Genomic DNA, 23,579 nt, shown 5'->3' on the forward strand with positions numbered 1-23,579 from the left:
GGGGAGGAGGGGAGGAGGCACTGAAGATCGGGAAACGCGTGTCACACCTCGCGTCGACGAGAAGTCACATCAATCGCGCGAGATATTAATGAGGGGGGAGGGGGGGACCGGCGTGCCCCTCGCGGAGGGCACATCGAGAAGAGCGATCCGTCCTTCGATCCCGCGGACGTGCTCGCACTAACCCACTAACACACAAACGCGGCCGCGCGCGACTGAACTGGTGTTTACGTGTACGCGCGGTCCCGCGCCGCGCCGCGTTGTTATTGCCGTCGTCGTTGTTGTCGCCGTCGCCGACGACGTGGTGCCGCGCCGCGGCGAGGAAGAACGCGGGACGCGGAGGAGAGGTTCTCTCAAGTCACGTGGACGCACGGCACCCGTGGTCGGGCCTGCGAGGAGACGCCGCGAGTGTGCCGCGAACCGGCGGCCGCCGTCCGATTTCGAGTCTCGCGGGCATCGATCGTCGTCGTCTCCCGCCGTGCCGCTACTGAAGCGTGCACCGGCCTCGGCACCCGCGTCACGTCACGTCGCGCCGCCGCGACACACGGTACGCCGGCTACGGGCATTCTCCCGTCATCTGTGCGGGAGACGGCGAACCCGCGATCGACTGCGCTCGTAAGGTATGCGGGTTCTATACCGACGAGTGGACAATTGTACATACATACAGTGCATGGAGTTAGTGGAGCATCTTCGCAATTTTTAAATCATATGCGCACAGTTCATTGCTTTCAATCAAGAGAGAACGCAATGCAATATATATGTATATATAATATATTATTATATTATTTATATTGTGCGTATAATATAAATAATTCATAATTATATATTATAATATATACGTGCAGTACACATACATACATATATGAAATATAAATGTGTGAGTATACATCCATAGATATATGAGAATATTTAAATTTATAATAAATCCTGTTATTAGCACCAAAATATTCCGATTCCATCAACGTAGATTAACTTTAATCTTCAAGATTTAATTTGACTTATTCACAGAATTAAAAAAAAAAGATGACGAGTTAGTTGAACCAAAATTAAAATTAACCTACATTGGTGGTCTTACGGAAATGTTCAAATACTTCAAATTGTCATGCGTATAAATGAGGAACGCTTATCGACATAAATCACGTCGAATTATCAATGTGACACGATCGGGACTAGATGGCGGCGCCTATCTCTCTCGAGTAAACGCCCGCGTGAAAGAGGAGGGACAGCCACTCTCGGCCTCGCAAACAAGTGAAATTAATATTCCACGTGCATCCTCGGGATGTGCGCTAACAGCTGAAGAAATAACTCCGATGAATGTCTTCTTACGAGCGTCCTCCCGTCACGAAATAAAAATAGATCGCGCCGCTTATCTGCGCCGCGGCGCTTATCGCGTCATGCCTTTTCCCAACAATGAGATTAAACAAACCTTATAATGCAACTTAATTATAGTTACTTACTCTGCGATGCTACTTGCTGGTGCTGCACCGCCGCGCGCTGAAACAGAAAATGGGAAACGAAAGTCAGTCGGCGTTCTCCCAATCAGCAAAAGCTTTGCTTGACTACGCATCGAAGATCGAGGATTGCGGATTGGCAGTTTAAAAGTCAATTAATTACATTAAACCAATTTAAAATGGAACGGATTGAAATTGAAAAATTACTTAACCGATCAAATATTCTAATCTCCGCAATTCGCAGTCTTCAATTTTCCAATGCGTATACAGTCCGATACGGGCTTTGCACAGCGAGGGAAATTTTCATTCACCGCCACGTGCGCGCCTGCAGGCAATGGCAAGTGTCGCAAATGTCTCGCGATCTCCATCTCCGCGAGTTCATTGGCTACGCAAATACATTCCTGGTTATTGAAATTGCAACGCGGAGAAATCTTCGCGACACGCGAGTGTCTCTCTCGCGGAACTTTACCGCATGAATTAGTTTTTTAAAAAGTTTCTACACTTGTATATATACGATTATCCGTGGAAATGGCGCCCTTCCTGAGTTTCGCAATCCCGCTTGAACGTTAGCCTTTTGTACGCTCGAGCGTTTCCTTTCAATCTACCGTCCTTCCCTTCAATCTAGATTCCTTTCAATCTAGATTCCTTTCAATCTAGACTCTAGACAATCGCACGCGTTCCCGTCATTGCGAGTCTCAATGAACGGAAGCGAGTGCAACTTTTTTTTTTTTTTAAGGAACATCCGCGAAAATAAACGACGCGACCGTCACGTTGCGAGGGTATCATAGTTTAAAAGATGCGAATCTAAAACGAATAAGTACGTTTTGCAAAATCAGTCGAATGCCGGACGCCTCGAGGCTCTTGGCGTCCAGGGAGCGGCTCCTCGGCTTCGCGCCGAACGCGTCGTCCTTCTTCCCGCTCTTTATCCATCGGAAGTACGAAGACATCTCGGGACGATCCTCCGTTTATCCGCCACCTCTGGATGATCCGCCGTCGATCCGCATAACCCGTACGCCTCTCGCACTTTATGTCGTCGTCGAAGCGCGAACGCGGCGATGCGTCGAGCAGTACGTCAATTCCCTGATTACAGGCACGCGCGTTTTTTTTTTTTTTTTACATAAGACCCGCCACGTATACGTACCGGAGAGGTGAGAGCAGGCGAACGCGGACGACAAAAAAAATAAAGCTCTTCCGCGGCCTTTCCCGCTCCCTCACGAGACCTTCCCGTCACGCGCTCGAACGCATGGTAATTAAGTTCCCGAAGACCGCGACGCAACGCAGACGTGTGTGTATGTCGTATCGTTGACGTTGTCTGCGCGATAAAGAGGACGACGATTACTAATCATTACTAATACAATGCGACCCATATGCCACAGGTGCAGCGCACATTGTGTGTCGCCGTATCGCCTCGTCTCGCAAACAATCGCGATACCGTTCTTTTTTTTTCCTCCGTCCTCCCCCACCGCCCCTTTCTCTTTTACCACTACCGTTATTATTATTATTTTTTTCTTCAAGTCTATAATAGCGATACTTTAAAGCGAGAATGTTTGATAGTAATTTTAACGACGACAATTTGTTCGAATTCAGTTGAAACTTCTGCGCTGAAATTCTAAATTCAATAGAGCGAAAATAAGTGACAACGTACTTGACGCCGTCCGTACGAAATTTACATATGTTTTCCAAGAGTTACTTCTTTTTTTTTCTTTTCCGCACAGGCGAGAGAATTCCAGCACGTGGTGTTTATCCGAGATATGTAGCCGGTAAAGCGCGACTACTCTCTGTTATCGCGACTTCGGACGAGCGTGCCGTAAATACAGCCCAAGATTTTTCCATTGCAAATTTCGTATTGTTGGTAATCCGAACGTGACATTAAAGCCGTCCCTCTAAGAGAGGGGCCGTAACTTAACGGCGCGACAGCGGATCGCGCAGCCTCCTCATCTAGGTCGCGCGCAGCAGCCCGCCGACGTGATCCCCGACGGTGATCGTAAATCTCTTCGGGAGATTTTTTTTCGCCGCGTGCGCGTTTCTCGGGGTCTCTCTCTTTCTCTCTCTCCTCACCGACAAGGAAAATAACCCTCGGAATCTCTATATAGACTTGAGCGCTAGACGATGATGATAATGTCTGTATCTCGTAACGTGACGCTGGCGAACGAATTTCTACGAATCGCGATTCCGCGACTCGAACACGTGTCGCGAGAGAGTCCTCGGATCGGCTTCGGTCCGCGGAAGAGCTTCCTTCTTCGAAGAAGATCAACAACAAGACCCTCGATTCTTTCACTTGCAAAACGATTCCAAACAAATTCTCTCTCGCACGATTATTCCAATTAATGTCAATCACCCTTGTGAATGAATTTCTTCGATCCACGCGTCGACCGGGACACTCGCACTATCGCGAAAGCGACGGGCGCGCGCGCTTCTGTTTCTTGTTATTTTATTTTATTTTATTTTTTTAAATATTCAACGTCGTAAATAAGCGGCGAGTCACTAGGTGAGATACGCGTGTCTCTCTTTCTCCCTCTTTCTCTCCCGTCTCCTTCTTCGCTCGACACGCGTCGTACGAAAAGCGCTACCTCCCACTAGGAGCGACCGTGCTCGACTGCACTCGTTGTGCTCTTTCGCAAGTACACCGACGGCAACACCTGTTCCCGAGGAACCGTCGCGGGCGCCCGCGACGCCGATCGCCGATCACGCCGAGTCATCTTCGTAACGCGCGAAGACCAGACGCCTTTCTCGTACGCGATAATTACTCGAGCAGATGTTACCGAGCGCGTACTCCGGGTGCCTTTATGTCACGTTAATCGTCTTGAGCAAACAAATGTATCTCTATCGCCCGAGATATTTCTACGGTAGGCCCTCTTTTACGGCCAGCACGTGTCCTGAAGTAGAAATGATATCATGACATGAGGAAGAAATAAAGATATTACCGTGAAGAAAAAGCTTGTGTGTTTATGGCAAATATAAGAATCAATAATATTTTGATTCTTTATCTGTTTTTACTATTCGAAGCTACTGAAGATAAGCTGTTTTGAAATTTATTTCCGAAGTATATAAAGTGTATGTTGATTACCTCGAATGACGAGTAGGAAACATACCATAAATAGCTCAACCATAAATAGAAACTGATCTCTATTCTCTCTATTCCAGTTCTGTATCTCGCTGTAATTTTCCAATAAAAAATATTGTTTATAAACCTCTTCTTATATGAGTTTTTTTTAAATTTTATTCAATAGAAACTGATCTCTATTCTCTCTATTCCAGTTCTGTATCTCGCTGTAATTTTCCAATAAAAAGTATTGTTTATGAACCTCTTCTTGTATGAATTTTTTTTAAATTTTATTCATGTAACACAGTTGGCCGTAAAAAGGTCCATATATATAGTTATATAATAACGGTTGCTTTAAATATATCTCGTAGCGTATAGTAATTAGATTTTCCTTAGTCATTACGTTTGATAGTTTCGTGATCATCAATGATAAAAAAAAATGACGTATCTCGATGCATCGGTGATGCGCTATCGATGCAACAACGCTCGTCAACATCGCGCATTCGTAACTGTTACGTTTTCTCCCGCAGTTGTATATCTAATTGCAATCGTAATCGCGTTGCGTCATTTGACGATATGATGTTATTATTCAGCGCGCGAGCTTGACAGGTAACAATTTATTCCCGCTGACGATTCCCCCCCCCCTCCGTGTTGAGAGTCAAACAGCGAGAGGGTAGAGAACGCGCTTGCCTACTCTCAATACGCGCGCGCGGTAAAAAAGGCGTCTACCTTTGCTGAAGCAGATGCCTTGGAACGCGCCGTCAATAACGATGCCTGTACGATACGTCGTTCCTGCATCTAGATTACAGTTATTACACGCGACACGACTCGAAACCGCGTCTGACAGCTCGGCTATCTGCATTCGACGCGTGTGAAAAATTGAATATAAAATTCGAAGGCTGAGATAGCAGTGTCTGCACACGCGTGTACAACGTTACGTTTAAATGCCAATAGAAACACTCTGGCATTTTAAATCGACAGTCGTCGTCGATACACGGTGAATCTAGATACCGGTATATCCGGATCTCACGGCATCCAGACGGAAAGCCTATCGCGCGAGTCCTTCACGAGACATAATTCGAAATATTAAATTTCTTCGCGTTGGTAGTTGAGATTGATTAACGAGTACATCAAATGCGACCACTAGCGCACTGCTCGGCGTGCCGGTGGTGGAATGGCAGGGGGAGAAGCGCTTACCGCTTTCCGCTTGTCCTCCGCGCTCAAGGCACTGTGGCTCCTGTGCCTAATGAGATCCATGACTTTGCTCACAGGATTCCTGCTGCTCTCGGATCCAGCTCTAGGCCGTCCGCTTCCCTGGTCTTTATTCTCCTTTTGCTCCTTCTGACTTTCTCTATGATGCTCCTTCTCCGTATGTACATCCACCGACGAGCTTCCATGCGATCCTCTGTGCAAGGAATGCTGGACAGTAGCATAATAAACAAATTAGTAATGTATGCTGCAATATAATAGAAATGTACATGAAGATCTCTAAAATATGTATGTATATATATGTATATAATAAAAATGTCAATTTAAAAATAGAGAAGGTGGATTAATGAGAATTTAGGCGCGATTAAATTAGCGCAAACAATAAATCTTCAAGATAATACCAATTTATTCGGACCTTGATTAATTTTTTGCGCAAATTTAACCGCGCCTAAACTCTTATTTTATCCCTATTCAATTTCCCTATTTTTAAATTGAAATCCTCGAGAATATAATCAATTATTTGAATATTTTAGTAAAAATGTGTATGAAAACTTCTAAAATGTGTACAAATCTTTCTTTTCATCCAATCTTTTACTAATATCGTGATGTAAAATCGTAGTTTTGATATAAAATTCTTCAAAACTGGAGGATTTTATAAAATTTAACATGTTATATAATCATTTCATTCCTATTATTTGTACATTATGTGTACCATAATGTGTACAGTCGTGGACACATCGGTTGCGACACTTTTTATAGGTTTCTATTATGTATATATTTAATATAAATAATATATACTTTATAGATAACTAATATGTTGCAAATGCGAACCACGATGTTACTATCTTTAGTCTAGAGACAGTATAACACCAATCGTGGTCCGCATTTGCAAAATATTAGTGCGTTTTGAAATCTATAAAAAAGAATGTGTCGCAACCGATGTGTCCACGATTGTACATTATTCTCTTGTTTGTACCTGAACGGCACTTTTCATATTAGCTATAATACTGGGCTTCCTCTTGCTGGCGTCCGACTTGCTCCTCGGTCTGAATGCATCGAAGAGCGCCGGCTTTCTCGTAGGGCTGGCGGTGTCATCCGTACCGCCGCCGCTCTTTCGGCGTTCCGCGCTATTGCTGCGGCTGTTGCTGCGACTGGTGGAGCCGGACCGGGTGCCGGAAGTCTTTCGACCGCCCTTGCCGGAGCTCGACGAGCTCGACGGTTCGGCCGGCTGCGGAAGGGGCGTCGATTTTCCGGAGCTAGGCGCGCTCCCGTAAGACGACTTTTTGATCGTCTTCGAGTGCGACCCCCACGTATCTGCAAGTCAGAGTTATATTATCAGAAATATGTTATTTCGTCATCACTTAATTTAGTTCGCTCGCGCAAATAAATAAATATCTAGTGAGTGCCAATCATTCAACGTAATTACTGCTCTCTACTCGCGTAAGACCACTACTTTGCTGCGTATCAGAAAGGATTTATCTCCGTTAAGCTGGATAAACGAATAATAATTATATCCACGATACGGATCTCCTTGTGCAAAACTTGTGAACTATCGTTCGCGTGTCCCGGAAGAGAAGAAAAATATAATGACCGCATACACGATCGCCAATTACCAACTCACCTGCTCGTGGCCTGTGACCTTGAGAAACATGTCCGGAATTATCCGTGTCCTCGGTCACGATCGTTGGTAGTGGCTGCGAGCCGAGCTCCTGAAAATGAAGAAAGTGGTTTTTAAAGGGACGATCGATATAGAGAATTATTCGCGAGAAAGTCCCGAAAAATGTCTCTGAGTGCAATTCGAGTCTTTAGAACGCGGCTCTCGTGGGAATTATTATAAGCGGCGAGCTGCGAAGACGACGCAGAGGCGGCGATTAGATATCGCTGTTTAATCGCACGATAGACGATAGCGCGATTGTATTTACGCACACATTCTTATATTTAGCTCTTCGCGAGCGAGGTAAGCGTGGCAGTTCGCGAGTAAGTTGCATGTATATGTATTATATATATATACATATATGTATGTATGCCCGCGTTCGGCGAAATTTCGCGCATTGATTTATTCGAGCGTTATAAAAGAAAAAAAAGGCGATAAATAAGATGGGCGTATTCGATTACATAATAATAATATCTTTGGAATTAGTCCAAGAGGAGAGATTCCCACTCTGGAAAATGTCCAACGAACGAGGCGATTTCTCGAGTACGATCGTTCCTTGTGTTCGCGGGGGCTCCTATATAGAGTGTTTTAACAAGTCGGATCTATTTTTATTCTGTTACTGCGGTTCAACTGCATATCGCCTGCACCGTACGACAGATTGTGAATCATGTACACTGTCAGCTCGAATACGTCAGTCAACGCCGCCATTGTCCCCCAGTCTCTTTATCAAGAAAAAAAAAAGAAAAGCAATTAATTTACGTTACTTAACGCGGCAAGAATTCGCGCTTCGGATTGTTTCCGCGGTCGCGGTTTCTCTCGGATTTGCATCTGGACGTCGATACTGTCCGTGAATCTCTCCGGACGGAACGAGAGAGCGCTCGAACGCGGAATCTCCGAGGGACTCTTCCAGGGACAATTTTGGGAATTGTCATCCCGCGTTCGTACATGCGCAACACCGGCATTTTGAAAAAAAAAAAAAAAAAAAATACATTCGTTAACGACAGCGATGAAGGAACGACGATGAGTCGCGTGAAATATAACTGCAAAATAACAAATTATTGCTTAGTGGGATAAAGGGGATATTGATATAGACGCCCCCCGCGTGTGGATGTTCGTTATGCGCATTCACATGAATTCCCGCGGAGCACAATGGGAGACGGGATCGAAGAAGGGCGCGACAGGATGGCGACCTTCGAGCGGTTCTCATCTCCAGCCACCAGAGCCTCTCCTCCTCTCTCGCTATATCTCCTCTCTCGTTGCGTTAAAGAGCCCCGTCTCTCGCCGGAGCTGACGCGAACGTACATATATCAGCCGCGCGCGGGAGCGAGATTACGTTATTAATTTTGCATGGGCAACGAAGGGGGAACAGCCGGGCAAAAAAATACCTTATAAGTCCCGTGGTACTCCGGGCAACGGTCCAGATACGGCACCAGGGAGTACTTGCGCACCTTCCCGGCGAGATACGGCACCAGGGGCACCGACAGCTTCCTCTCGCGCTCGTCCGGACGAGAACGGTACGCCTCCCGGGCGTTCATCTCGCGGATATCGCGCGTCCATCCGAGATTCCGACACCCGAGTGACAAGTGTCCGCGAGGACAGCAGCGAGGGTAACCGGTGTCACCTCGCGGCCGCTATCTTTTTGCGATATCTCTTCAGCCGGTCGCTATCGCGATAACGAACGTCGAGCGACGGTCATCGTTCGCCATCGCGATATACAAGCGCGGCTGTCTCTTTATCGCGCCACGCTAATCATCGCCGCGATAATCATCCTCGTTGTTCTCCAAATTAGAGCGCTCGCCGCATTCCTCGAATCTTCGAATCGAAACTCGACAATGAGAAATTATGAATCGCAGAGCAGAAATCTTGGATCCTCGCGATGCGATCTTTATTCTTCAATTCAATCCCGTTGTCGTAGTTAAACAATCACCAACAATTAAAGACGATCGTTTGTCGCTTGACAGTTTCGCGAATAAATAAAAAATCGATGCAATACCGACTAATTTTAAAACGGCGGTTTCGGAAGACTCGCGAAAGTTATCGCGTCTATCGAGATCTCGATGCTGACTGACGGCACGTGGATACGAGAAATCCGAAAGGCACTCGTTTCTCTCTGTCTCTTTATTGACAGTGCGATAATAATATTCCCTGAACAATCGTCATAACGATATTAACGGAATTGTCGTCATCCTCATCGAGGATAATTCCGTTCGCGTGGCGACCCATTTTTATCCAATTTTATCACGATACTGCCAGCGTGTTTTCTTACGCGTGAAAAGCTTATCGTTCTCTACCGCCTACGATCGCACCGTTATAAAGGCGGAAGTGTAACATCAATTATCAGTAGCGACAATATTGGCACAGTGTGTGCCTCACCGAAACTAAATATCGTAAATTTTTCCTACGTATCTTTTTCTCTCTCTCTCTCTTTATTCAGCTTTATTTATTTCATTGTTTCTACTTTTAAAAATAAATAAGAATTATTTTTAACAATAGTCGATGTTTTCGTTTCATAATCGCCGTCGGCAATTCTGGTCGCATAAAAGTAAAGAATCATTCCTACTCATATTATTAACCATTGATCACGTAGGCTTAACTCGCGGTAAATTGCTGCGTTTTAACAATTTAGCTTGAAGGCACTTTAGATAACAATCGCGCGATAATCCAGTAAATAGAGTCTCGTGTGTTTTTGATGTTCAAAAACACGATATAAATATTCATTGGGTTTATACAACTTCGCGAAAGCGACGTGCTCCCCGAAAGCAATGAAATCATAAAGCGCGAAATTATTCCTTACCTTCAAATGCGTTAATATTTATATACATGTGTTATTGTTCTGTAGCATATAAATTTATGTGTTTACGAGAAATGCCTGCTATCATAATAGAATGATAAAACACGAAAAATTATTCAGGATATTCACGTTCTATATTTTCTCCTTCAAAATATTGATAACGCGCGGCGTTGGGAGACAATCGTTTCGAAACTGCCTGTCACAAAAATCAATGGAAATTTACGCGCGTACTATTAATAACACGAAAATTAGCAGTGGACGATAAGCAAGTCTCCGCGTTTCCCGGTATACATGTTAAAAATAAAGAATGCGGTGTAAAAAAAGTTAATTGTCATTCGATTAATTCTTTTCACGTTCCATAGCGTGAGAAGGTGACTGTCGTTTTCATATCGTCTACATCCGGTAAGATTGTGGAACTGTTTCCTTTTCTTTCTCTCTCTCTCTTTCTTTTTTCTTTAAAATCATAATAGACAAACTATAGCCATAAAAGGTCAATATCAATATATGTACCTATTTTTAATAATTTTAAATAAATCAAGAAATTCCTTTAAAGAGAGAAAAAAAAGAAAGAAAATCGCAAAGAGTCGCGAAGCGGCGTAATGCTGCACATCAGCGAACTGAAATGACGAAAGCGACAGAAATGTACGGCGCGCGATCCCGGGAAAAACGTAGAAAATAGTGTCCGAGCTTTGACGTAAGCCCCTCGTTCGAGTTTTGCCTCGTTGTTCCAATTAATGTTGTTCCGATACTTCTCCCGCTGCGGGGCGTATACATAGGTATACACACGCACGGGACGGTGGACACGTCAAAATATCTATTCGTCATAAAGAGACCCTCTCCACACGCCAGGGAGGGAGAAGGCATCGGCAATTTCTCTTTCGAGACGAATCGATAGAGCTTAAAGGAAGCCTTGTACCAGTTCGCCCTCACCCCTTCCGCGAGAACGTTAGAGCCGCATCGGGGAGATCTGGGGCAAACGATACGAGACATTTAGAAACACATGATCCAGTCTTCCTTTCGTCGCTTCTCCAACCGCCACGGAAATAAAAAATAAAAATAAAAAAAAGAAAATTAACGACTGGAGGACAGTTTGTGTCTATCGTGAAAATAATCGAAAATTCGCAGACGTTACTTTTCCTTTATTCGCCTCGTTTCCCGCCTGATTGTCCCATCGAGAAGAAACTTCCGTCGCGGCCAACTCGCCAAGATAATAATCCGCCTTCTCGGAAGAGAAAGACGAGGGAATAGAAGAAAAAAAACAGAGATTCTCCCGGGTTCGCTCTGTCGATTTCTTTTTACTTTAAAGAGCGTGTGACACATCACGATGGATGGTGTTTAGGCCTGCTGTATTCACGGAAGCAGCGAGCTATTAGCGAATATCTTCGCAATGACGATTTTACGATCCGCGCTTACTGTTCGACATGCAAGAGGAACGCAACGAGAGCGCGCCTATAAAAATGCAAGAACCTTATCCAGTGGGCAGAATGACGCATCGGGTCGGAAGAAAAAGAGAAGAGGTGGACAAGCGGATCGACGAACAAGCGTCGCACGCACAATGCGACCGTAACGAAATATTCGAGGCTGTACGCGAATTGCGTTATCAACCGTTTGTGCAATAATGACCGACGCGCATCATCGTCGAGCGTTTTAATAAGCGTATTTTAATAAAGCGCTGCCCAGCTCGCGCGGGAAAGAAGCTCACGCGCATAACACACGACAAACAACGACACGACAACGACAACAACGACGACAACAAAGAATCCAATTTCGTTTCGTTGACGTGCAATCGACGAATAATCGTCGGCGCAATCGAGGAGGAAACAAAACGAGCGATTCGCGAATGGACGAGGGGATTACTCGAGTTACGATCCGCTTTCGCAAGAATCGACCGGCTGGGATCGCTGTAAACAAATTTACGGGACAGCTTCTACTCGCGGCAATTGGTTAATTGGTGCAATTATAGGACGGGGCAAATGGAACGCCGACGCCGACGAGGCGCGATTGTCTACATGTCGTTACAGCCGTTCGATCCTTGAAGGGATAACGCACGAAAGAATGATTTCGATTTCGTTTAACTCGAGGCTGACTCTTCTTCGAAAAATAAACTACACTTGTCGGCGCAGCACATTTTATGCATATTTCGTCATCAATTGAATATATGCGGTGTGTTAAACAAAAAAGATGCTCGTTTTGCGTTTTTTTTTTTTTAATGAATTAAATTACCGACGCGCCAGCAATGTTGGCCTGATAATTTCCGAACGGCAATTGTTCGTTGTAAAATAACACATTTTCGTGCTTGAATATTTGTCAAATATCCAATTCATTCGAGCAATTACACACGTCGAGTTTTATTTAAAAAAAAATTCCTTTCTGAGTACGTATGCGTGCATAACGAACCGACGGTAAAAAAATAATTGCGAAGAAATAAATTTTATTTGTTGAGCGCGTAATTTCTGCGAAATCGCAAATTACTTCGCCGACGCATAATATAACGACGCTTTTATTTCTGTTATATTTGCCGCTCTATATTTTACCAGTAAATATACCAGTAATCGCATTTCCGCCAATAAAATTTACTCAGAGTAAGATCTTCTAGCCAACGCGAGCAACAAGTATCGTTGCAACATCGGATAGTTACCCAGGTAGTCATTAAGCTTTCGTCGCAGCATTCGATTAAGTGACAAAAAAAGAATTCTCGACGCGTCTCGTTAACATCGTGTTTCTTCGGGATAACAGCTAATACTAATTAACAATTAATACTCGAGATAATGGCTCACTCACCCGCCGTTTCTGCGCGAGGTCCATCCTGCGCACCCACACCTCCTCCGTGGAGTCGTAGTCGAGGGTGCTGGTGCTGCTCGCCTGGCTCTTCATCTCGATCAGGCTGCTGTCGAAGAACCGCTTGTCGAAATGCGGGCTGGGCAACGGACTGGTCCGCGAGAAGGTCATGCTGGTGGAGTACGAAGGGGGATCGGTAGCGGGGAAGGTCATGCCCGGGCCGGTGGTGTGTCGCCTTCGTAGCGGCGGCTTCGTCGTCGACGTCGGCGACGTCACGGTGGACGTTATGAATCTACCGGAAATGGACGTCGCGACGGTCGTCGTCGTCGCTGCCGCCGCTGCCGCCGCGGTCGCGCCCGTCGTTGTCGTCGTCGTCGTCGTCGGCGACGTCGTCATCGTCGTTGTCGTCGCCGCCGTCGCAGTTAACAACGGCGACGGCGGTTTCGCATCCGACATGCTGGACGTCGCCAGGGACTTCTCGTCGATCTTCTCCGAGCTGGAATTCTCCGAGGACGACGGGCTCGACGCCTTCGACGTTTTCGAGGAGACGCTGTCGGTCTTCTCGACCTGCGCCTTCGACGTGTCCTTCTTGCTGTCGGCAACGCTCGTGCTATCGGCGTTCTTCCCTGTAAAAAGTGCATCGCGGTCTGAGCTCCTGGAAACGCCATGGAAACGCGACAAAGCTCTCTCTTATATACGATTCACACGTGTGGAGCCGCCAAGGTCGAGGAGTGGCACAAAGGCGCGTCTGTGACCCCGTTGGATCGTCGGAAAATTCGCGGTGACATGGCGACATGATTATTGCGCATCGTATTGCGATCGATGGAAGTCGATCGCTGCAGTCGTTTAAATTATTAAAAGTAACATTCGCGAGAATAGAAAAACGTCAAATACATAATAAATCTCCGGTCGTAATGTGATTAACGCGGTAAGAAAACTCGCGGGGTATGTAATATCGCCGACCTTTTGATACTTCGTAAATCAAGATTATCCTTGTAAACGGTCAAGGATCGCGCATCTCCCAGGCTCCAGAGAGCGAGCGAGGAAGGGAAATGCGCGTTATAAATACGCTTAAAGCGATCGTTACCTAAGTGGAGTGACTTTTCGCGCGACGCGTTTGCCAAACGCGAGCGCACGCTAAGCTAATCTTAGCTCCCATTGGACGAGCTCCTCGCAATAGCTTATATTTCGTAACTGCACGCTTTTCTCGTAATTGTCCGCCGGAATCCCGAGCTTAATCCCGGGATAATTAACTCCTCCCCGAAAGCTCTCGTCAAAATGACAAAAAGGCGCGGATCTTTCCACCCCTCACCTTCCTCGGTCTCGTACTCGTCCTCCTCCCGGCACTCCGACAGCCTCCTGCCCCAGGGATACGGGCTGTGCGTCTGGTTCCTCGACGGCAGCCGGTTCACGTGCGACAGGAAATAATGGTGGAAGAAACTGTCCACGCCGTCGGAGTCCTCCCCGGAGGACTGCAGCATGTCCTTGAGCGCCGCCAGGGAGGTGATGGTGTTGTAATTGATCGCCGAGACCAGATCATCCTCGATATCACTGTCGTCCGTCATGTCCTCGTTCTTGGACGCGCTCTCCTTTGACTCCTCCCGCGAGGTCGCCTCTTCCGTTTGCGTCGTCGGGGCCGTTTCCGGCTTGGACGGCTCCGTCTTGTCCTCCGAACTGGTCTCGGACTCGTCGTCGGTGGTGCTGGTGGACGTACTGTCGCTGGACGACTCCTGCTCCTTCTTCTCGCTGCCGCCGCCGGGCCGCGTCTCATCCTTGCGCTCCTCCTCGTCGGCGGACTCCTTGCTGCCCTCGTCCTCCTCGTCGGCCTCCTCGTCGTCGGCCGACAGCGTCTTCTTCAGCGTCTTCATCTCGTTCTTCAGATTCATGTTCTCCGTCAAAGACTCGCGTCTGTCCTCCGCCTTCATCTTCCGATCGACGTCCTCCTGCCCGGTCGAATCCGCGTCGTCGTCCCGCTTCCTATTGTCCCCGTTCACGTCGCACTCGTCCGACTCGTTCTGCTTGTCGTTACCGGTACCCTCCATCGAGGAAGCTGAAAGAGAAGGCGAGAATTATCGCTCTCGTGCCCGCAAGGTCGGCTTCTCCCGCTCTCACTCTATCTCTCATACGGTTCCCTCATACATACGTAAACGCTAGGCGTACCCACGTCGATGCGATCGTGAAATAGAGCGCGTACCTACCGCTTACCGCAATGCGCCAGCGACGTAGCGTCTATCCCTGTACACACGCATTGTCTACAGCTCTTCGTTTCTCTCTCTCTCTCTCTCTCTGTAGATGTATACCGAACCGCGGGAAGCGGAGCAATTAAAATAATGGCCGCGCGGCTCCCGCGAAGCACGATTCGATTTACGACGGGCGACCGGCGGCGCGGCGGCGGGCGAGAGCCGCATCTCTGCGAGTCACGGACCAGACGTCGCATTGTATGCAAGATCGCGTAAGACGAAAGGGAGTAGCGGTCGGAACTTTAGCCGGTTCTCTGGCCGGACGCCAAGCTCGGTCGTGCGCGAATTACTTGTTTACCGCGTGCTGGCGCGTGACGTAAAACGCTATTCGGCTCGTGGACCCGATCCGAGGCGGCCTGGCAGACGTAGACACGTGACAGATCATGCGAAACCTCTCGCGCGAACGAGCGAGCGAGCGAAATCGAAAAAAAAAGCGCCGCCTTTATCGCTGATAAATTTCCTTTCCGAGTGTCGAGATTCTCGATTCGTTCTCGAAGAGAGAGGAAGCGCGTGAGTGTATGAGAGAGTGAGAGAGAGAGAGAGAGAGAATTAAATGCTCCTATCTTTATCTTTTGCAGATTTTAAGTATATCATATGGATGGGTAAGTTTAAGCTAATTTTGTAAAGTCCCATTCTTGGCAATTTTTGTAGGCTGAAGTGAATAAATTCTATTCTTTTCTAAGTATATCATCTTTATCATACCTTTGTTCATGTATATACGCATCTCTCGCGTGAAAGATAACTACAGAGGTATTATAATGATCTTATTTTAACAACAAAAAAGAAAGACGCAGAATTAAAAACGGTACAGTGTGTCTCGCAGAGAGCTGATAAACGAGCGATTTTATATCGGCGTCTTATCTCGGAGTGTCACGAGGAAATTCACCGCTAGTGGCCTTATCGTACGCCACGCCACAAAAACAATGTATAAAACTGGGTAATCTCTGCTACTGGAATTACCGCGACAATTATTGTCATGACATATGCCGCGCTGCATCCGTTCGTTCTCTCTATTTCCATCTAACTCATCGAATCTCTTCCGTTTGACATGATCGTGATTTCGCTGTCCACGGTTAATGATAAAAGCATTTTGTCATAATAACATTTAATTAATATACATATATATAAATGTATGGATATACACATATACATATGTATAATAAAAATCGAGAGGTTTATAATTGAATTTGATATTTTATTTTCGCAAATGTGGCTTTTAATAATTTTAATGGTCACATATATTGTATATATATATATATATATATATATATACACACACATATGTATATGTGAGCCTTTAAATTATTAAAAGCAATTTACAAAAACAGAAAAATGTCAAATTATAAATCTCTCTTATCAATATCTTATATATACATATATTATGTTATATCATTATTATATGTATATGTATATTATATTCATGTAATTAAATGATCGTGCAATCATTTCCTATCGGTGAAACGTAAATATTACATCCTCCTTATTATAAACTTCTAATAACTGTATAACGATGAGCGCGAGTACTTTTTATATAAAAGTTTCCCTTCTTCTTAACACAAAAAACATTTATCAAAATTATTTCCCGCTTCGATCAACAGGTGTTTTCGGATACGGAAGGCAACTTTCGCGCGGAGGTTTGTTACACAGTAACGCACTCGACAAGTTCCGATCAAAACCGTTGCCACGCGACGCGGGAGAGCAACAATGTCTTTTACGCAGGACACGGCGGGTGTATAGGTATTAATACTCGTCGGCATTGAGGACAAACAGCTGATTCAAGGTCGACGCCCACCGTCGTCGTACGCGTTGAACCCTTTGACGCGTTTAACCTCGGGCCCGAACAATCGCGATTTACTATATACATTCGCGCGTGGCGAGGCGATTGTCCGCTTGCGAAAACTTGCCAAACTAGATCTCACTCAGCCTGAAAAATCCCCTCTTATATACGTATCCTCGTTTCATCAGGCACGCGGATACGTATGGCCTCGATACCTACACGCGGCAAACGTTTCGAGATCAATTTCCGTGGACGTGCCACGGTGGAAGAAAAATATACATGCGAGCACTTTATCTTGGCTCTCCTTCCGCCGCGCTTCCGTCACGATTACGCAAACGACGCGAAGCGCGAGAAAAGAAGCTGCGAGAGAAAATTAAGTGGTCGTAATAAGCCACTGAGGCATCTAAACGCGCGTCCATAGTATATAAAGCCTATATAAATTATATATAGTCGGCGTTGTCTTGTCTCGTGACTCACTAAACGGCCGCGCGAGTATAGATCGAGGCTCCCAACGTATAGGTCATATCGCGAGGTCGGTTTTCGCGATGAGATCTCGCTATGTACGGCTAGATTGGAACCAGCCGCGCTGCAGGATTGCCGCTGATTGCTTGCCGGTTACCGAGCCTACATCTAATGGAGATGCGAAGATGAGGATCGCGGATAATGAGCGCTCCCCTCCCTCCTCCCCTCCCCCCGGTGATCAATCCAGTCCGCGGCGACGAGGCGTGTCTCCGACCGCGCGCGCGTCGGGATCCCGTAAAGAATTTCGCCCGGCTCTTATCGCGCGCGCGCGCATCTCGGCTCGCGAGATAAAATCCACGCTATTACGTACACGCTATTATGTGGCGTCCGTTTCGCGTGGGTCATCCAAGTGGCTCGACGACGACGGGGCGATTCATCTTGGCTCGCGAGCGCGTGACAATCACTGGTATAAGCACGTGCTCGGTATCAATTATCGTCCAAGTGAGTGGAGCGAGCGAAGGAATCCCGCACGCGAATCCGGCCGAGCTGACGTTGATCACAGCGTCGTTGGGGAAAAATGCCAAGTCGCGGGCATCGCAATGGATCGGCGAATCCTGTATAAATGCGGAGGCACGCGTTCAGGGAAGCATTTCCGGAATTTTCCGGGAAGACGCGATAAATCGCTGAAGGATATCGTTCCAATCGATATTAATCGCGACTGCCGCGCAACAAGAGGAGAGAGACTTTCGGCTTTAATGCACTCGTAAACTCCCGACGACATTATTCATAACGATAATAATAATAATGATAATAATAATAACGGCATCTGTTTGCGACGGAGTTTTACTGGGAATTTCGCACGAGCGTCATTTGTACAGGTGCGCGCGCGTGATCTCATCTTTGGCACCTTCCTCAGCGCGCGAAACTCGAGCGCGCGCGCTCGCGCCGCGGATGGGGAAAAGCCTTCCGGGCTTGAACGGGACGTGAACGAGACGTGATTTACGACGATTGAAACGGCTCGAAGGAATTCATCGTGCTCGCGTCGCGCCTGGAGGGGAGGGGGGAGGAGGGGGAGCCGTCGAAAACTTTCCGAGGCAAGCAAACGGCGAGCTCTCTCAGCTCGCGTCAGCCGAGCGATTTCCACGCGCGCGATTTTCCGTCGATGACTGTTCGCATTTATCGCGGCGAATGTCCCCGCCGCGCCGCGCGGCACGAATTCGCGCCGCTTTCAACCGCGCGCAAAGTTGAAACTTGGAACGGCACGCGCGAAACGCTGAACGAGATGTACGAATTTCCGTCGATGCATGCCAAAAGCTTTCACGGGAAACGACGACGAGGATGACGACCAGGCGGGACCAAGGGGGGTGTCTCGTTCGGTGCTGGTACGGTAAATCCCCGTCGCCGCGTTGTCTGCCGCGTCCGCCCGAGCGGACCCGCGGTTTCCGCCGAGAACGACTTTGTTATTGGACCTCGCCGAGTCGAGCCAAGTTGTGCAAATGTCGCCTTTAAGAAGAGATAAACAAATAGCGCGTATATATTTATCGCTACACTTTATTAAACGTCTGTATTAACGCGCGATATACCCCGGCCTGGATGTCGATTAAGTGTCTGGGAAAGTGATGATTCTTCAGAAAAAAAAAAAAAAAAATCGAAAGTATGAAATACAATTGCTGTAATACGAGACGAACGTTTTTATTTCCGATCATACCAATAACGGATCATCGATACGTGATATGCAACCAACGATCTGACGCTTCCTCTTTTTTCGATTGTACTCACAAAACCTCTTTCTCGCTTATGTAAGCGATTTGATTTACACGATGCCTTTTTGCTAGCGTGCCAGTATACTTCTTGGAGTTACAAAACTATAAGCAACTAAAAAAATGTAATTTTATAAATTATACAATATTTTTAACTGCTAGCTTTCTAAATAAAAAATATACAATTTATAGAATTATATTTTTTTAATAACTAATTTTCTATAGTTCGCTAAAAAAAATTAGCACGCTAGCAGTTGCTTGTAAAAGAAGCATTGTGCGTAAATTAGATTTATCACACAATCGCGACCAATTAGACTGATACTTCTGCACGGAAAGAACGATTTACGTCGAGACATCTAAAAACTTGGCTAAATATACAGATCTGAATTAAAATAATCATGTTAAACTATCAAAATAATTAAGCAGGACGCCGAAATACATATAATGATAATGCTGCAAAAGTTTTAACATTTCAGCAATCAGCTTGAACCTCCACCTAATTATTTTGACGATCCAACATAATTATTTTTAGATCTGTATCCGGCTCAATTTTTAGATACCTCAACAAAATCGTTCCTCCCGTGTGTGTGCGTGTGTGTGGGTTCCCCGCTTATCAATGCCGTCGTTACAATAAGACGTATATTTACCTACGTTGAGAATACGTGTCTCCTGCCCTTTCTGCGAGAATGACAGGGCTCGTGCGGGTCTTTACGGAAAAGGTATACCGGCGTAATACAACACGTCGACACGGTGCGGCGGGCAAGAAAATCGACGTTCGTCCCGATGATGGCAGCGATAATAAAAGCGAGCGACGATGGTATCACTTATACGCACAGACGGCGGCGTTTTCGCCGTTGCATGCCCGTTATCGCGGTCCGCCGTTATTACCAAGCTCGCTCGCGCTCCGCTAACCGTGTTGCGCATATAATAATCGCAGAAGCGATCCACGCTTCATCGGAGAGATCGGCAATACCTGCTGGGGTGCTGCCCATTCGGTAGCGCCGCGCCGGGTCGACACGAGCCGGCGGCTTGCCATTATTTCCATTTCTGTTTTCCATTTAATCCGCGTCATTGTGTGTCAGCGAGCTCGGCTCTGCCACGGACGGTGAGTCGGGGGGAAACAAAGGGAAAGGAGAAGAGTGCAACCTAAGCAAAGTTCTGCCTAAATTAATACAAGATATTAATAGAATATAATGTAAAATATGATATTAATGCATAATAATATTAGATAATATTAAAATATAATGTAATACAAAACAATGTAACGTACACGGAAAGAACGATTTTGCGGGAAAATCAAAATTGGATCTGAAAATAATTTTGTTGCACACGGGAAATCAAAATAATTTCGTTGGAAAGTCAAACCGATTTGCTCAAATATCAAAGTATTTTACAGCAATGCTTATCATTTTTGAGCTTCCAACAAAATTATTTTGATTTCCGTGCAGCAAAATTATTTTCGGATCCAATTTTGACTTTCCAGCTAAATCGTTCTTTCCGTGTAATAAATGTAAAAAGGCAGAATTAGTTCAGGCCTAGTTTTCCTTTTCTTCTGTCTCCTATACATAATTTACGTTGGAGCAAGTTCATTTTCGTGCTGTTCAGTAAATCACTGTATATATATAATCTGAGAAATCGATGTAAATATAATCTTTTTTAAAAATGAATATTATATCCTTCGAATGTGAGGTACTGGGTACACGAGCGCGCAAAACCGCGGCTGTAGAATGCACACAAATTAAAATTAGAAACCCACGGTTTAATCAATCACACCGTTACCACGAAAAGTGAATTGATTTTACGTATCTCCGACAATAAGTTATTCGCGTATATCGCGCGCTTTGAAACTTCCACACGTGATAAATGCCTCATTCGTCCCGCGCGCGCGGGAGCTATCGATTCCGAGCTAATTCAAGTCGGCGCGCAAGTGTCGCTAAAAGTTACGCAAATGCAAAGCGCCCACTTGCGTTTTTCACCGCATGTGTTTTTTTTTTTCGTTAAAATAGAGCGGCGATCGCTCGCTCGCGCGTACACGTCGACACTCGGCCTTATTGTCCCGCGACATTTCGTCCCTCCACGTTTCTCGTTTCCACGAGCGAGACACGTGCAGAAGCACAACGGCTCGCAACTTGCGAGCGAGAGAGCGCGGGGAGCCCAGCTCTATTTATTAATTATTCGAATAAACGTGCCCTTTATTATTAGCCGGCGGCGAAATTGATTCGGGACGCGACGTAAGAAAGTAATAAAAGCTCTGACCTTGCCTCACGTATATGTTGTCTTATTAAAGATATATACCTATACGGTCTCGACAGGCGCGCGCGTTCCTCTGTGTAGAAAATCCTCTCGCTCTCTCTCTCTCTCTCTTTCTAAAAGTCGAGCACGGCTAAGTTTTATGAGTGCCCCGGCGGCAGCGATAGCGCGTGAATATTTTATTTACTCGTTTATTTACGCGTGTGAATAAGCGACACTCGAGAAGGAGAGTAGTTGGCACTCGGGGAACGTGCGTTTTCCAGCTCTCGAAATTGTTGCATTCGGATTAACAGACGGCGCGTCTGTTAAGCACATTACATCAATATTTCTATACGTTTCTCCGTTTTTTGTACGTCGCGATATTTATTTACAGCGGTATATGCAGCTTGCTTGTGTGATATAAAAAAAAATGCAGGTGCATGCGTGAAACTGCATAAAAAATATCGAATAAACGCGGAACGGAATTTTTACTGAAATATCTAAAAACTTACAGAACTGCAAACACACAGGTCTGAAAATAATGGACTGTCAAAGTAATTATGTAGGATGCTCAATCACGACGATAATGTTGCGAAAAGTTTCGACAATTTGACAGACCGCTTCTGCGCGTTTCTGTACAATTATTTTGACGGTCGGTCCAACAAAACTATTTTTAGATCTGTATCCAACTAAATTTTTAGATACTTCGGCAAAACCGTTCTCTTCGGTAGTTAATAATACCGTCCGACTGACAAGAATGAGCCTGGTCGAATAATAGACGAGTTTAAATACTCTCACGAAGAATAGTGATCCTAACATTTCTAACGCTTTACGAATGTATGAAGTTCGTAGGCGGACATAGGTAGCTGCATAAAAAGAACGGATTTGCTGAAGTATCTAAAAATTTCCAGTCAGATACAGATCTAAAAATAGTTTTGTTGCACCGTCAAAATAATGATGCTCAAACGTGACAATTCTCGGAAAAAAAAAAAAAAAAAAAAACTGACATGCCAAGCCGGCGTTCGAATGTCATAATTATTTGCAACGAAATTATATTTTCAGTATACCTGCAGTCCCAACATTTTTAGATGCTTCAGCAAAAACCCCGTTCTTCATTAATGTATCTGCTTGTCTGAATTGAAATGCGGGTAAATTGTAAACAGAAGTAGCGAACGGAAACGAGTTAAAATATTCATAACTCGTAAAGGTTTTTCGTAGATACAAAATTGAAACGTAACTCCCGACGAGGCGCGGCGCGTCAGAAGGGGAGGGAGGATTCGGAGGAGGAAAAAATACCGTCTGTCCGCGCGTGCGAGGCGCGACTGGAGGCACGCGAGCCACAGCCACGTGTTACGATAATTAAGCGGGGTAATCGATAAACGCGACGAATCAATGGCAACGTCCCGACGCGTCGCGTTCGTAACACTCGGGCAGAACGGAGAGCGCCGAGAGAGAGGCACAGAATCGCGGCTGTGCAGCGCGCGGAGGCGACACAATTCGTTTTGTTGCCCGTTTTTTCTTTTTTACCTTGGGCCGAGTGCGTGATCGACGGATCCTCCGGCGGCGTCAATTAATTCATATAGGCGATCCTCCGCGACGACGATCGTCCTCGTTCTCCTCGGGCCGGCTCCTCTCGGTCGTCGCCTCGTCGCCCCCGCGGACGAGCGAGGAGACGGAAGGGACGAGACGGGACGGACGCGCGCTCCGGTTCACGCGAGTCGTGCCGACAAGCTTTACGTGCCGGTCGCCCCGGGATGGCCACCAGGTCGATCGATCCTCTCGCGCTCGCATTCGCGCTCGCGCTCGCGCGGACGAGGCGGCTGTGTTAAGATTAGGTTAGGTCTCTCGGGCACGGGGAGCGTGCGGGACTTCGGAGTAAGTAACGCGACGACGCTGTCGCCCGGTAGTGGCGGCCCGAGAGACGCGGACGAGGACGACGACGGCGGCGCGGACTGCGCGAACGGAAGCGTCCCGCGTCGCGTGGCGACACGTCCACGTCCTCGTGTCCTCTTCCGGACGAGATATCGACCGGCCGGTCGCGCGCGGACACGCGAATTCGCTCCGAGGTCGCGCGCGCCAAAAAAAAAAAAAAACGAGAAAGACAGACGTGTGGCCGCGGAGCGGCTCGCGGCGGGTAAAACGTGACGATGTATACACGCACGTATGTAGGGTACGCACGTATACGTAT

General features: G+C 46.4%; 1 protein-coding gene across 1 annotated transcript in view; it reads right to left on the reverse strand.

Annotated features, from left to right (window-relative positions):
* Positions 1-23,579, reverse strand: part of LOC105448941 (flocculation protein FLO11) — a 49,267-nt gene that overhangs the window by 25,395 nt on the left and 293 nt on the right. The window contains exons 2-7 of the mRNA XM_011687836.1: positions 14,236-14,973; positions 12,927-13,549; positions 7,322-7,409; positions 6,677-7,014; positions 5,689-5,910; positions 1,455-1,491 (exon numbers count right to left, since the gene is read on the reverse strand). Coding sequence (XP_011686138.1) covers positions 1,455-1,491; positions 5,689-5,910; positions 6,677-7,014; positions 7,322-7,409; positions 12,927-13,549; positions 14,236-14,965 — 2,038 coding nt within the window. The 5' untranslated portion in view covers positions 14,966-14,973. The remainder of the gene's footprint in view (positions 1-1,454; positions 1,492-5,688; positions 5,911-6,676; positions 7,015-7,321; positions 7,410-12,926; positions 13,550-14,235; positions 14,974-23,579) is intronic.

Source organism: Wasmannia auropunctata, unplaced genomic scaffold, assembly GCF_000956235.1.
Source record: "Wasmannia auropunctata unplaced genomic scaffold, wasmannia.A_1.0 LD336078.1, whole genome shotgun sequence".
Lineage (NCBI taxonomy): Eukaryota > Metazoa > Arthropoda > Insecta > Hymenoptera > Formicidae > Wasmannia > Wasmannia auropunctata.